This window comes from Oryctolagus cuniculus, chromosome 3 (assembly GCF_964237555.1).
Source record: "Oryctolagus cuniculus chromosome 3, mOryCun1.1, whole genome shotgun sequence".
In the NCBI taxonomy this organism is placed as follows: domain Eukaryota; kingdom Metazoa; phylum Chordata; class Mammalia; order Lagomorpha; family Leporidae; genus Oryctolagus; species Oryctolagus cuniculus.
The window spans coordinates 146,405,483-146,422,395 of record NC_091434.1 but is presented as its reverse complement, the minus strand read 5'-3'; the positions used below and the strand labels follow the sequence as shown (position 1 = coordinate 146,422,395).

Below are 16,913 nucleotides of genomic sequence, written 5' to 3'. Positions count from 1 at the left end.
ACAAAACATATTTCAGATGTGAGCTATGCCTTAATGGCAAACAACTACAAACACCAATAGGTGCCAAACTCTCAGGAAGTTGCATGGTGTAACACTTGAAATCGAAGGCATCTGAATCAAAAAAGAGATATTACGTCACTGGATACTGTATAACCCATCATTTTCCTCCTTTATAATATGTGGAAAGCTGCTCTGCAGAGCATATGAGGTGATACGTAAAAAGAGCTAGCAAAGTACAGGATATATGAGAAGCACTCAACAAATATTTTATGTTGCTTTGGAATTACTTGGGATACCTCATTAAATAACAAAGCCTAGAACTGAATTTTGTAGACCCTTATATTGCACACCCCATGAGATTGTAATTTAAATATTTTCGGAAGTAACCTATTCTATTCTGAGTTCTGTTCTACATCAACACTAGCAGTAAGATTCCGATGTAATGTTATAAAACTTTCCCTGAAGAATTACAGCGTCTTTATACAAGTATCTACAGGAACCTTTTGCAAACAGCTGGTAACTGTAGACGGTTGCCTGCGTGATGTAATCCATCTTCCACACCCACCATCAAATAGTTCTAATTTACAAATCTGATTATGTCACTCTTCAACTAAAACATTCTTCCTGCAGAAGAGAGTTCATTTGACCTAGCAGGCAGTATTTCACATTTCACCCATTTCTTAAATTCCCCTCTCCTGTGCCACCATCCCAAAAATTCTCTAAGAGTTGTCATGGTCTCCACTGTACCTTCATTTGCTTATATAGCTTTATGTCCAGAAATGCTTCTCTATAATTTTTTCTTTGTGAATTGTACCATTCTCCAGGAACCAGATCAAATATCACGTCTTCAGTGAAGTCATTCATGGCTTCCCCAGGATATTGAGTCACCTCTCCCTAAACGATCATCCAAGAGAATGATGGACACACCCACTAAGGCATGGATGATAGGGCATAGGATGGTTTGTGTACTTGGGTCTCCATGTCTACTCATTTTTGTATTTCCAGTGCTCAGGACAAGGAAAAGCTTATTTGTGTGATTGAGACTGTGTCTATCATGATATTATGCATCAAATTCTATTATGAGAATTTATTCTGTGTGAGTCTTAAGCATATATATTTTCATAGAATATTATATTCAAATCCAAAACTGGTGATCACATTCTGATTTGATTTATGATATTAAAATGGAGTTTGGAATGTCCTTTCATAATAACTTTAAATTTTAGTATGATTTCCATATCAACTGTGACAGAGGGAGTGGACATTTAACCCAGCAGTTAAGACACTGGCTAAGACATCCAAGTTTCACATTGAAAGGCCTGGGTTTGTGTTTTAGATCTAGCTCTTCACTCCAGCTTCCTATCAGTGCAGACCCCAGGAGGCTGCAGTGAATGCTCAGGGAATTAGATTCCTGCCACCCATCTGGGAGACCTGGATTCAGTTCCTGGTTTCTGGAATCAACCCAACTCAGTCTTGGCTATAGTAGTTATTTGAGGAGTGAACCAGTGGATTGCAGTTTGCTTTCTGTCTGTCTCTCTCTTCTGATTTCTCTGCCTCTCAAATCAGTAACTAAGGGGACATCAATATAAATGAAGAAAGGGCTGGTGACATAAAGGATAACTTCCCAGAGGAAGTGACATGATCAAAAAACTTCACACTGAGTAAAGTGTAAAGATATCTCACAACACTGAAATTGTCAAGGATAAAATGAGGGAAGTAGATCCAGATCTAGAGAGGAGTGGATAATTTGTCAAAGCACAAAACAGATCCTTGCTTTATAATATAAAATGCGGTGAGAACTTATGCAACCAGAAGAGCACAAACATTGTTCAAACTGCTCTTGGTAAGATTTGATGAAGAAATACACCTTAGTTCTCATTTAGGTGATAGTGTATCAGATGGTATTACTTTTATCGTTTTTGCATTTCTTTATCCATTCCTAACGTATAATATGAGAGTTTTTAATATTGTAACAAGTTTTCTAAAATATTGTAATAATCACGACTTTTCCTACCAATTATTGATTTCCAAGAGTTTATCTAACATTTTTATAGCTCTGCAATAATGTATAAAGCAAGGACTATTTCTATATATGTGGTTGCTTATAACATGGCTACAAAGCACACACAATGGAGATTGTTTTGTAAGTATGAAGTGTAAATATCTTTCTATATTCCTGGCAACATCCTACTTTGGGTACTCCCTAGCTTTCACACAGAAAGTTATAAATCTCTCTATCATTCAGCTCATAGTGTCCTTTCATATGGATCTTTCTAAAATGAATTTGTGCTCATGCCTTTCTTAAAAGTGAATTATGGGAAGCTTCTCTGTAACTCACTACACAAAAAAAGTTCCCTGAAATCCTACTTTTGGTCTTAGTGACCTCTGCACAAATGTTTAATTTTCCCCTTTCCTATTCTCCTTAATATGTGAATATCTGTACAAGTGAGTGAATGAGCAAATGTTTACTGGTGGGATATTTTATAAATAATAAATAAGCATTTTCCAGAGTGTAATTCTCACACATGCAGGAAAGGGTAAAACGATCTGCTCTAGTGCTGGCAAGAATTATTGGGAATTCTATTTATACTTCTTTTCCTCTAAAGTGCAAAAAATAATTGAAATTTTAATATTCACATAGGAGTGGCATTCTCACTGAGTGACTTGAAGATGTCACAGGTAGTAACAAATTAAAATTTAGGATGCAGAATATAAAGTGAAGATTATTTAACACTGCTGCAAGTTAGGGGTACATTTTGAACCTGAAAAAATTGTACAAATTCATCAATAAATGCATGATAGTAATAATGTCCACAATGGAGGTAATAATTTTTCTTCATACAGTGAAACTTAGCTAAAAGAGATCATGTGAAGCAAAAGATAAAATGAAATTAATTGTTTGCTATCAAAGATTGATTAGAACTAATCATCTACTGTGAGAGGTTTGCTCCATAGTTGGGTGAAATTTCAGGTTTTAAGCATGTTTTAGCTGATAGTATTTGATAGATTCTATTTTAATAAAGAAAAAATCCTTACTAACCACTTTTATTTAATTGCTAGAAAGAAATATTCACTAAATAAAAAATTCCCTCATCAAAAATGACCACTCTAAGGAAAATACAATTTGTGATTTATTAGAGAAAGGCTCTAAGGATAATCTCTTTAAAAATGGCTTTTCTAAGCAGAAATAAAACAAAGGGTTCAAGACTTAGTTTCCTGAGGCCAACCTTTTGGTGCAGTAGGTTAAGCCTCTGCTTGCAACATTCTCATCCTATATCATAGTGTTTGGAATTGAGTCCTGCCTCCACTTTGATTTAGCTTCCTGTTAATGTGCTTGGGAAGGCACTAGGTGCAAGGCCAGAGTTCCTGAGACCCACATGGGAGACCTACATGGAGTTCCTGGGTCCTGGCTTTGGTCTAGCGCAGGCTTGGTTGTTGTGAACATCTAGGAGATGAACCAGTGAATGGAAGATATCTGTCTTTCTCTCTTTGTCTTTCAAGTAAATAAATAAACCTTACAATAAAAAGAATTAGCTTACAGAAACAGCAGCATATCTGAAATAATTCATTTGCAATATTCTTAGGTGAATTATTTCAGTAACAATGTAGAATTTTAAGCCAGAAGTGGAAAATAGTTATCAAAAAAAGATCTCTAAAAATTATCATGTTTTATAACGGGGTTGGGCAAGGTAGTGAAAGAGTTTGGTATTATACATATTTACTTGTGATACCATGGCATATGGTTTGCAGAACTGTCAAATTTAAGGATGAGATACATCTTTTGCCTTTAAAAAGAACAAGCAGGGGATGGCATTGTGGAGTAGTGGGTAAACCACCACCTGCAATGCCGGCATCCCATGTCAGCGCTGATCTAAGTCTCGGCTGCTCTACTTTCAATCCAGCTCCCTGCTACTGCGCCTGAGACAGCAGCAGCAGATGGCCCAAGTGATGGAGCACCTGCAACCTCTTGGGAGACCCAGAAGCCTTTGCAGCCATCTGGGGTGTGAACCAACAGATGCAAAATCTCTCTCTGTGTATGTCTCCTGCTCTCTCTGTCTGTAACTCTGCCTTTCAAATAAATAAACAAATAATTCTTTTAAAAAAAAACTCATTTTATGGCTGGCGCTGCAGCTCACTAGGCTAATCCTCCGCCTTGTGGTGCCAGCACACCGGGGTTCTAGTCCCAGTCGGGGCACCGGATTCTGTCCTGGTTGCCCCTCTTCCAGTCCAGCTCTCTGCTGTGGCTCAGGAGTGCAGTGGGGGATGGTCCCAAGTGCTTGGGCCCTGCACCCACATGGGAGACCAGGAGAAGCACCTGGCTTTGGTTCGGCACAGCGTGCCGGCCGTAGCGGCCATTTTGGGGGTGAACCAACGGAAGGAAGACCTTTCTCTCTGTTTCTCTCTCCCACTGTCTAACTCTGCCTGCCTGGAAAAAAAAAAACTCATTTTATTCTAATCATTAATTTTATAAGTAATTTGCATATTTATTCTTACCACGAATATATTAATATTGCATACAAGAGATCATGCTTATTATTATATTGCTAATAATCCCTACATTGAGAATAAATAAATATGCTTCATTATTATTAAAAATGTGGTTTTAAATTGCATGCTTTATATTTGTTGATAAGGTCAGTGTTCAGTTTCTGCACACATGTGGTGGCTGTTCAAGAAGGAGAGGTCCCAAAAAATCCTCCCAGTATGTGTAGAACTTAAGGAAAGCAGTGCATCACTTTGCTTTGCAAACCATAAACTCGTCTTTCAATTTTAGCTACCAATTCTCAAAAGCATTGAGTATCAACTAAATTATTAAATGTCCTCAATCCTTGATGTCAATTGGACTTTATTTCAAACTAAGTGGAAGGTATTTCATTTTTTTTTTTTTTTGACATGCAGAGTGGACAGTGAGAGAGAGAGAGACAGAGAGAAAGATCTTCCTTTGTCGTTGGTTCACCCTCCAATGGCTGCTGCGGCTGGCACACCGCACTGATCCGAATCCGGGAGCCAGGTGCTTCTCCTGGTCTCCCATGCGGGTGCTTTCCACCCATCCACTGCCTTCCTGGGCCACAGCAGAGAGCTGGACTGGAAGAGGAGCAACCGGGACAGGACCGGCGCCCCGACTGGGACTAGAACCCTGGGGTGCCAGTGCCGCAGGTAGAGGATTAGCCTAGTGAGCTGCAGCACCGGCCATAAAATGAGTTTTTTTAAAAAAAGAATTATTTGTTTATTTATTTGAAAGGCAGAGTTACAGACAGAGAGAGCGGGAGACATACACAAAGAGAGATCTTGCATCTGTTGGTTCACACCCCAGATGGCTGCAAAGGCCAGCGATGGGACAGGCTGAAGCCAGAAGCCCATCCTGGTCTCTCCTGTGGTTTATAGGGGCCCAAGCAGTTGGGCCATCTTCCACTTCTTCCCCAAGCCATTAGCAGGGAGCTGGATTGGAAATGGAACACCTGGGACTCAAAGTGGTGCCTATGTGGGATGCAGGCATCACAGGTGGTTGCTTGACCCACTGTACCACGTCATTCCCAATAAAATGAGTTTTTAAAGGAATAGTGTTTGATTTATCTTCAGCTAATTCTTCCTCTCGTGATGAATTTTTATTAAATAATATAGTAACATACTTTATTGAACATGTTATATATAAAATTTTAGAGACAGAAAATGATTTTATTATAGTGTATTTATAGCATTTTCAGTATATTTATGAAAATTATGTGATCTAGCATATTGTGGTAAACTATTTCCCATGGTTATATCATTATTTTAAATTTGCTCTAGTTTTTTTCTGTATATTTTATGAGTACCTAATAGCATATTATGACATATTACCTGTGAATAATTTATAAATATACAAATGCACATATCCTGGTAGAAAACATTACAACCTGTTTTCCCAGTAGGATGCTGTTATCAAGAGTAGCGCCTCATTTAAAAAAATCACTATTTCCTGGAAAGTTTCTCTCATTCACCTTTTTTGGAATCATTCTTTTCTTCTTCCAAACTTTGGCATTATTTTATGAATGATATCACCCAGTCTGTCATGGTGTAGTTATTTTTACCCATTCCTTGTCATTGTTTGCTGGCTGTAAACCACCTAAGATGTCTGACTCACCTGTGAAGTCTCTCCACCATCAGTGGTGCGTGCACACTGGAAGCACTCAGGATTATATGTTGATTGAATTGGCTCAGAGTTGGAAGATATATATGGAGCCATGTTACAAATAGTGTTTTCAAGAGCAAATCACTTGGAATTGGCACTGTGGCACAACGTGGTAAGTTGCTGCTTGGAACTCTTGCATCTCATGTCAGAGTGCCTGGGATCAAGTCTCTGCTTCTGATCTGGCTTCATGCTAAAGCACCTAGGAGGCAGCACTTGGTGTTCCAAGTGCGTAGGTTCCTGCCATCCATGTGGGAGACCAGCCTGGAGTTCCTGGCTCCAGTCTTTGGTGAGTAGGATGCATCTGGGGAGTGAATCAGAGGATAGAAGATCTCTGTGTGTCTCACTTTCTCTCTGACACTTGGCCTTTCATATAAATCAGTTTTAAAAACCATTGAAGAAAGAGCAAATCACCTATACTTCTTGTCAAAAACTCTCTACAGGTCACCTACAACAAGTCTAAAGACCTAATTCAGTGTTGTTATGCAATGGTTCTGGCATTGCTGATAATCTGTATACTAGATACATATCGGGGACATCAGGCTGAAATATGATCTATGTACTCACTCAATCAAACAGCAAGCAACAACTACCTTCAGTGTTGAGTAACAACTTATTGACCTGTTGGCTTAATTTGCACGCAGACTGAACTTATATAAATAGCTGAAGCCATGCATTTGTTGATAGACATTGCTATGGGCATTAGGGCAGCTGGTCTAAAAATGAACATCTTCAAGATTTTGTTAATATGCACAGGTTTGTTTAAGTTTGATGCTTTGCTTACCTTTAAGAAACTTAAATACTAGTTGAGGAATTTGAATTCCTCTTGAGATCCTTTTAATTCATTGACTATTTCTTCCTAATGTTTTTTCTTGTTCTCTTTGTGATTTTGTGGTGTATGATTATATTAAGAACAAAAGTTCAAATAGGTCTCTAATTTTGGTGTTTTGGAGGGGCCTCTTTTTGAAGCATAATTTGCTGTGTAAATTCTCTATTATATATTCATTTGAAATATTTGCCTATTTATGATGACTTTTTCATAGTGGATGATTGTTTACCATATTGTGTAATCATATTCCATGGTCTGAGAGTGAGTTTTAGGATATGCCTGGTTCTACTTTTCACTTTAGAGATAGTGTAATGTAACTGACAGTGTGTTTCAACTAATCCAATTCCAGGGCTTCTTTTCTAGCTAATAAAAAGAAAAACAATGAAAATAAGTAAACTTAGGGACATTTTGCTGATATTTTTTCAAGCAGCATTTACATTGTAATACCTTATATTAGAAATATAGCTTCTGGGTCCAGCACCGCGGCTCAATAGGCTAATCCTCTGCCTAGCGGCAACGGCACCCCAGGTTCTAGTCCCGGTTGGGGCGCCGGATTCTGTCATGGTTGCCCCTCTTCCAGGCCAGCTCTCTGCTGTGGCCCGGGAGTGCAGTGGAGGATGGCCCAAGTGCTTGGGCCCTGCACCTGCATGGGAGACCAGGATAAGCACCTGGCTCCTGCCTTCGGATCAGCGCAGTGTGCCAGCCGCGGCGGCCACTAGAGGGTGAACCAATGGCAAAAAGGAAGACCTTTCTCTCTGTCTCTCTCTCTTACTGTCCACTCTGCCTGTCAAAAATATATATATATAGCTTCTGTAAGCATGCAAAATGATTTGCATGAAATAATCAATAAACTATAAGAAGAAATCAATGCAACTTGCTTTTCACTGAAATAGCCATTCTATATGGTGATTCTTAAATACTCGTGTTACATAGACTTTGAGATGTGATGACTTTGAACAGCCTTCATCTCAACTGTTGAGTAACAACTTTTTTTTTCATTCTATTTATTGAAATGTTTACTTAGTATAGTTAATCTTATGTGTATAAAGTTAATTGAGAATAGGTCGTAGTTAAAAAATAAGGATGGAAATAGGAGAGGGAGGAGGAAGAAGGGTGGGAGTGTGGGTGGGAGGCTGGGTATGGTGGGAAGAATCCCTATGTTCTTAAATTTGTGTTTATGAAATACATGAAATTTGTATTCCTTAAATAAAAGCTTTCTGCAGAAAAAACTTAAAAAATACAAAAGAAGACATAACTGAGCTGAAATCTTCTTCCTTCCAAGTTTGTTGTGTGCAGCACAGCCCAGAAAAACCACATTGAAATGTGTGTTGGAAAAAAAGCAGATTGACCCAGTTTTAGATGGAGCTTTTGTCTCTATTACAGTTTCAACTATGTATATAATTTGTGCATACAATCACATGAAATGACTACTGTTAACATTTTTCATTTTACATTTTTCTTGGTTTTACTTAAAAGTCTCTCTACATTATCTTTTCAGTGTCTTTACACATTGAAGCTGAAGTTCAGGTATTGATTAACCCTGTGAATTTGCCTGAAAACATGCTCCCTGGGACTCAGCTAAGTCGCGCTTATGATAAAGATGTAGCAGGAAGAGCAGATGTCTACCACTTTCTTAATAAAACAAAGGATTTTGTCATCGATGCAAGTAAAAAAAAATTACCATTTATGTATTTTTTCTTGTTTTATAACTACTGTTGTGAAAGTTAAACTTTAAAGAAAATCAATTAGCTAAGCCCAAGTGCAATATTGAAATTCTGGTCACAGTGTGTTGTAGATAGTTCCATAAACATGGTTTCTGAAGAGACTTCCCAATCCTGCCTTACTTCACGGTCATGATATACCAACACAGACATAGGTTTTATTTTCTGAAAGAATGAAAATTTTCTGCCCATTAAATTAGCTTGAGAGTCACTCATTTTTTTTCTGGAGCAAAAAAAAAAAAATCCTTTGAATAATAGGAAATATGGTCCAGAATAAAAATCTGTACCGATTTCAAGAAAAAGAACTTAAAAAAAAACTTAAGGCCAAGTAGATTGAATTTTTTTTCCCAAAAAAGAAGGATTAATAAATTACTTAAGGCTGGAAACAGACACCATGCTGCGTGCTCCTGGGAGCACCTCACACCTGATCAGGTGATTTACACAGAAGGTGCTCAGTAGAGTCAATGAAGTCAAGTTCATGTCTTGCAGCTAAGAGTAAAAAAGAAACAAAAATTCAAATAATGCATTCTACTCACAATAAAGAATCCAGTAAGAGACAGTCACATTAAATATGACAAAAATATTTCATTTATTTATTTTAAAGGCATAGAGCCAGAAAGGGAGAGGTGAAAAAGGGGAAGGAGAGGGAGAGGGAAAGTCAGAAGGGAGAATTTTCATCTGCTGGTTTGTTCTGCAAATGCTTATAATCCCAGAGCTGCACATGTCAAATCTGGGAGCCAGGAATTTAATCCAGGTCTCCCAAATGGGTGGCAGGAACCCCAGTATTTGAGCCATCACCTGCTGCCTCCCAGGGTGCGCATTAGCAGGAAGCTGGAATCAGTAGTGGAGCCAGCACTCTGATAAGGGAGGCAGACATCTCATGCAGCATCCTAAGTGCTGCACCAAATGCCTATCCCAGAAATGACAGCTCTGACGTCTTTTGAAATAGGGTCTCACACAATGTTTTTTAGTCAGGATAGTGTTTCTGTAGTTTATATAGACAATTAAACAGATGTTAATTCTAAACCAAGATGTAAGTCAGCATGGCTGTTTTATTTACATTTCAGACAGCTGTCAAAATGTGTATGCATTTGCGTGCTGTGCTCACAGACATTCAAAACATGGGTTGCTATGATTTTTATAAGTTTGAGAAAATGGCTTTGAAAGGAAGTTTTCTGTCTCGCCACTGTGCCTCTTCACTGGAGTGCCTGACAAGCGCCTGTGTACAACTTGCACTGTAAGAACAGCCCACACTTTTCCGTGGCAATCAGGGCTATCTGTTGTCTCACTGACACCCTTCCTCTCAGTCATGGAGTGTGCTCTGAATCTCACAATCTAAATACAATGCGAGCAGCTCTGTTCCCTTCTGCCTAGAGCCATGATACCAGAAATCCACCCCTGGAGAGGGATCTCTGATTTCCCGTTGTTACACTGCAGTAATGCCCATGGCCTTATCTGCACAAAGATCCACCCCTCCCTTATGATATCCTCAGGTAACTGGCCCTGTAGGTCTTCTGTACATTTTCCCCAAGAAAACTCCAACGTGGCATTCATCCACCTGCTTATGCTTCGCACCATGCCTGAGCTGACGAATATTGCTGGACAAATCACACAAATCCGCACCCTGACTAGTACTTGTTCCCAGAATTCCTTCACAATCTTCTCTTCACTGTCAGTGATTTTATTAATGTACAAGTATGATTGTATCATTATAATTCTTTGAGATCTATCCATCTTCATCTGTCAGTCAATCATGTGTCATTTATCATCTCTCAATCATTTATCATCTATGTATGTTTCTATCATTTATCTATATTATCTATCCAGCCATCATCTCATATCAGTAGCTCTTTGATTCCTTCCTATTTTCCCCAAAGTAAAATCCAAACCCTTTAAAGTGATGCACAAATCTCTGTAAAATATGGCTTCCCATTTTCTTTTCAGATTGAAAGGTCCTACTCTCCATTGCATAATCTGTATTTTAGTCCAAATATCCACTTCCTGTTGCACAGCTTTCTACTCTCTCTGGGACTTTGCATGTACCATGTCCTCTGCCTCCTCTGCTCGCCTCTCCCTACCAACTCCTTCACATCTTGCATAAGTTAGTTCAGAAGTGATTGCTTCCAGGAAGTCATTTCAGCATCCATCATGTTGCCAAGTTAGGTAATGTGCTCCTCCTTCGTATTTTTAAGCCACTCCCTCTGTAGCCTTTTTACTTACTTGATTCTCAAGCACAAGGACTATGCTTGATTCAGTTGTTAGCCTTTCTGATTTTATGATCTCCATACTAATTAAATTACTGACTGTATTTCTGTACCCTCACTCAACGTTTCCAATCTGTATGGACCCTGTTTGTGTGTTCTGGTGCTATGTGACAAACCACCTCAAAAATATGGTGGTTCCAAACAACACTGAATCCCCCTTGTCACGATTCTGGGAGTTGACTGAATGTGTCTGCCCTCTTGTTTGGGTTCATTCCAAAGGCTGAATGCCAAAGGTTTGTGCAGGTCAATTCCAAAGGAAAGTCCATGTTTATCTCTGAAATCCAGTGTGGCAATGTCCTGTATGTTAATATGAATTTGCCTTTGGCTTCTCTAGGATGTCAAAGATCTCACCACTACTGATGACTCGTCTACAAAACCCTATGGATACACTAGCACTGAAGAGACTGGTTATAGTCAATACCACACTAGCAAATTCCTCCCTTGATAGCTTGTGACTTTAGCCCCTAAAGGATACAGCTGTTATTGTTATTATATTTTCTTTCTTTCTTTCTTTACTTATTTATTGAGCACTACCACCAAGAGCAGGAGAGAGAGAGAGAGAGACAGAGAGAGAGGGCACCACCTCAACCCTGGTCTCCCACCTGGATGATAGGGACCCAACCACTTGAGCCATCACTTGTTGCCTCCCAGACATCATATTAGCAGGGAGCTTGAAACAGGAGCCCAGCCAGGATTTGAAGCCAGGCACTTTGACATGGGCTGCAGGTATCTCAACCAGCAACTTAATCGTTAGGCCAAATGCCCACTGCAGATCCAACCATTACTGAGCCAACAGATGATGTGTTTTCAAGACAAAGTACTGAGAGTCTTCCTCCAGTATATGTCTTTGACACCAGAGATAAGGGGTGAAAAAAATTGATTAGGAGTAGGCAACACCCACACAATGATTCCATCAAATTTTAGCCCTCTTAGTCTGTATGGTTGATCCTACTAAGAGCCCTCCAGGTTTGCTACAATAACACACTTGCAGGTTGCCTCTTGTTCTATTTGGAAATAATTTGTAAGCTCTATTCCATTTTGAAGGAAGTTCAGTTCAGGTTATTCTTGCTTTCTGCCATGACTTGATTTGGCTTGACTCTTATTATCCCATAATATTGGAAAAGAGACTTGACAAAAAAGCTTCCAGGAAGTTTCTGTCCTTATTAAATTTGTTAGCAAGATTAACAAATTTAAGCAAGTTAGTATGCATTTTTAAAAAGGTATTCTTATTGATAGTAGTCAATATACCTGAAGATAAAATACTATTTTCCTCCATAATTCAATGGTGTTTTGATTGGGGGATTTATTAGGCTATTCCAAATATGACATTAATTTTTACATATTTGCTTTGCTAAAAATGGATTATAATTTCTTCTTAAAATGCCTAGATTTAATGGAACTAATAGTGCCAATAATAACAAAATAAAAAATACTGTTTTTATTAGTGTCTGTATTTTTCTTCTCTTCATCTGTACTTTCTTTTCCTGTCTTCAATTAAAACAGATGATTGTTTTACTCCCAGGATAGTCCATCAGGGAATTGGTTACTGTTGCAATATATCGCATATAAAAGTCTCTTTTCTGAGACAGGATACCTCCTTTGACAGCAGAGAATTTCTTGGTGATAGTTTATCTTGGTAGCCACTCAAACTTTTGTCAAATCTATTTTATGATCTTAGGGCAAACTCAAGATAACTAATAAGGTTGGATATAAACAAATGGATTGTTTTTTCCCTCTGCTAGTAAAAAGTAGACATGAACTGTGATGACACCATGTCTCTGTCATGTGACAGTGCCTGTAATTTTGGAAATGATTTTCAGTGAAAATGTTCCAGGGCAAAGCATGGTTTTATTCAGAGTAGAAGCCTAATTCTTAGAACCCTTGAAAAGGAAATCAACTGTTAGCATTTGCTGTCCATTTGTGTATGTTGACTATCTTCCTTGTAGTGACTAAAAAAGTGGTCAGGACCATTCTATTCTTGTTTTTCTTCCTCTGCTTCAGTTAAAGATTCATGTAATGTTAGTAAATTGTGGGAGTTTTGTAGTCCATGTCATTTCCAATTTACGTTCTCTGCAAAAGGGTTAAGATATGTAATTCTACCATATTTCCGTACACTAAAGGAATGTTTCCATATACCAATGGTAATGATAATGTGTGGGTTCTCTCTGTCCTAGGTTCTGGTGTAATCACGTCTACCAAAGTTTTTAATTATGAAACAGACCCGATAAAGTTTCTGCTGATCGTTGACAGTGGAGGGCTCCGCAGACGGGTTTTGACCGTGAACATCATTGATGTTCCTGAAAGTCCAGACTGTACCGCTGACCCCCAGTTTTCTTCAGGGACAGGTATGAGATGGGATTTGCCTGGACCGTGCTTTCCACAGCTGCCTGTAATGAGAGAGGACAGGCGCACCTCTTCTGGTAGAGATGCTCAGTAATTTTTTTTATTATGCATCTTATGTTTGTTTAAGTAAAGAGCTGAACATACACGCAGATATTCATGTATGTAAGAAAACATCTAGTAATGTAATTTCTGAGTTTGGAATGATTTGGAAAACAGGTTATCCATATAGAAATTTTTACTTCACATTTCTGTGGAGGGTAGAGAGCAAGCACATTAAAAACAACATTCTGGTTGCCCCTCTTCCAGTCCAGCTCTCTGCTATGGCCCAGGAGTGCAGTGGAGGATGGCCCAAGTGCTTGGGCCCTGCACCCGCATGGGAGACCAGGAGAAACACCTGGCTCCTGGCTTCGGATCAGCGTGGTGTGCCGGCCACAGCGGCCATTGGGGGGTAAACCAATGGCAAAGGAAGACCTTTCTCTCTCTCTCTCTCTCTCACTGTCCACCCTGCCTGTCAAAAAAAAAAAAAAAAAAAAAAAAACCATTAAAGATTCTTCAAAGGACTTATGCAAAAGAGGACAGGAGAGAAATAAAAGGTTAAGCCTTACATGGTAAATGCCAAAAAATTTGATTTTAATACTCTTAAAATTCAAATATTATTTTAATTTCCCAAAGAGGTGGAGAAGGCGGACAGTAATCAAATCCAAAAATAAACGTAAAATTTTCAATTGGGCAGGAAATAGAAATAAAAGCTGTTGAATTATGAAATTCACTAATGTGTGTGTGTTTCTTTGTTAACCAGAAACATAAAGAAAGCTGACACTTTGCTTTACATCTAAACTTTGATGTGGGTAAATAATCAAGACCGTAAGGCAAATACCCAGACAATATAGGGCATGATGACTCAGAGTAATTGAAAGTCCAATGTGATAGACATGGAGTGAGCACTAAGTAACATGGCATACAATGACTACTGAGAAAAGGGTATTTTAAGAATGTCTGCCCTTTTCCCAAGAGCAATGGGAATCCTTTGACAAATTTTAAGCAGATTGGTGTTTCAAATAGATCCATCAGGTTGATTATAGAAGGACAGGAAGGAGGTAAAGTTTGAATACATATAGCAAGCATTGTTCAGAGTTCCATGGTAAATAAACTTTTCAGGCTAAAAGGCAAAGTCTAGGACATAATTTAGGCAGGACTTAATATAATAAGAAAGGAAACACATGTTTATAAATTTTTATTGACAAAGTTATTTTAAATAAAAATAGTAAAACAATTGGATATAATTTCATTTTACAGGTCTACTAGTGAGAAGGTAGATTTTCTTTTTTCAAGGAAGTATAATTTTCTTGTTTTGGATGGGGTCTTGAATACTGCATATCATCAGTGAATGGCTTTTACTAGCTTAGCTAACAAATGAATCACTTTTAGGATCTTATTTTTGATTGCAGTCTCATTTTCATTTATATTTGTGAATAAAATCTACTATTTTAGAATATTTTATATTAACTATTTTACTTTTTTCTGAGCATTGTTTGACTGTAGAGTGAGGATATTGTGATGAGTACTTAGTTTTTTTCTCCTTGAATGTGTTACATTATTTTTTATCATAGCTATGGTATGATTGTATAGCAAACAGAATGCTTTGTCACATGATAAAATTGAAAAACCTCACATCCATCTTACCTTAAAGTCAATGTCTGCTATGGCTTGCATATGAGTTGACCTCCAATGTCATAAGTTAATGGTGGTAAGAGAGACTGGAAATTTAATGCAATTATGATGTTTAGGAGGTGGGCTCAGTGGGATGTCCTTAGGTCACTGGGAATGTGCCCTTGCAAGGTAGGTCTAATGAAAGAATTGTTAGAAAAGCCTGGGTTGAGCCTAGCCACTCTCTCTGCTTCCTGACTCACCATGTGATCCTTCTCCACACACAGCACCATTGTTATCCACCCGCCCTCACCAGATGCCAAACCTCTGGGGCTGCTGATCTGATACTTGAACCTCTGAAACTGTCAGCTAAAAACCTTTTCTCTTTGTTAAGTTTGTTGCCTCAAATATTTTGTTATGCTGCTGGAAAGCTAGCTAATGCTGCGTCATTTGAAGTCCATGTCCCTTTTCTTGTTCTGTCATGATGGATAGGCATATGTTAATTTAAAAAAGCACCATGCTGAGAATACTGTTATGACAAATTACTGGGACTTGTACTGTTTCAAAGGATGAGAGCACCATATATGGCCTCATTATCCATCACTTAACCCTGTCATTGCAGCAAGAATTCAGTAATAAGTGATCCATAAACCAATGGATGGATATGTATTTTGTCAATACTTTATTTTTTAGCACTGAAACATGAATTCTGTGAAAATTTCATGTGTCACAAAATACAAGTCTTTTGATTTTTAAACCACTTTTACCATAGAAAGCCAAATATCACATTGTCTCTTACATGTAGATGTTAATAAAGAGTTTAACATTACATAATGCCAGGTTATTTGGTATATAGATAGTAATAAATATTGTATTCACTGAATTATACAACCTATATGACAACATTTCCTTCATTTCACACTTTAATACCATTGTCATCAATCCCACATTATATGATATTAGTCTCCCTGTTTTGAAGAAAAAATAGTATATGGAAATATGCTAAAACTATTAAATCTTAAAATTAATTTTACAAATGTTCTAGGAGCATTAAGAAAAAATGAAGTGTCACACTGTATATCATAAATATGCATACTTATGATTCTTAATGTTTTAATACAAATATTTAGATGAAAAACATAACCATTTCATTTAATAGTAAACATTATTGTTACCACAAAGAACACACAAAAATGTGCAGCAGTACAGATTTCACTGATGGATGACAGTTTGAAGACCCAAAGAGTAGAAAAAAGATATCAGTAACCCAGAGAAGGAATGATAATTTGGTTTAGGAAGCTATTGAAGATGGAAAGGAAGGTATTGAGGTGGACTTTGGGGTTTCTTGTGTGGAGATCCTCATCTGAGATATAAAAAACCTACAAGTAGACCAAATTTGGAGAGAAAACTCATGAGTTCACTGTTGAACGTGTGGTGTTTGATATCCCTTTGTTATATCAAAGGAGAGATTTAAGTAAGCAATTGAGCTCACAGGTCTTGCCTAGGGCTATAAATGTTTTGTAATTGAAACCATGGACTTGGATGAGATTACTCGCCAGAGAGAAGAGAATTAGAAGAGAGGAGGGCATGGAGCCAAACCTTGAGGAACTCCTACACTTAATGACGTGGGGAAAGAAACTCAGCCTGCCAAGGAGTCTAAGAAGGAGCAGCTAAAATGGTGGGAGAAAAAGGAGAGAATCACGCCATGTGTAGCAAAGGTAGAGAGTGTTTCAGGGGACTGCCATGTGGTAAATAGACTTTCAATTCAAGAGTTGACTAAAATGAAGAATTAAAAAGACCATTGAATTTAGTTAGTGATATGGGAGAAATGCTAACTAACGAGTTCTGAGAATTATTCATGGGTGTTATAGAGTTGGAAACCAGGATGGGGCTGATTGATTAGAGAATTGTGAAGAGCAAATTTTTTTTTTAGAAATTTGAAG

The 16,913-nt window shown here is 38.1% G+C and overlaps 1 protein-coding gene across 4 annotated transcripts in view; it reads left to right on the top strand.

Annotated features, from left to right (window-relative positions):
• Positions 1–16,913, top strand: part of LOC100348313 (cadherin-related family member 4) — a 233,772-nt gene that overhangs the window by 96,040 nt on the left and 120,819 nt on the right. For 2 of the 4 annotated variants that reach the window (XM_051848884.2, XM_051848887.2), the window contains exons 1-3: positions 6,096–6,455; positions 8,494–8,661; positions 13,155–13,325. In XM_051848884.2, coding sequence (XP_051704844.2) covers positions 6,416–6,455; positions 8,494–8,661; positions 13,155–13,325 — 379 coding nt within the window. In that variant the 5' untranslated portion in view covers positions 6,096–6,415. Of the gene's footprint in view, positions 1–6,095; positions 6,456–8,493; positions 8,662–13,154; positions 13,326–16,913 lie in introns of those variants that run through there. The other 2 variants (XM_051848885.2, XM_051848886.2) reach the window with 1 other exon arrangement.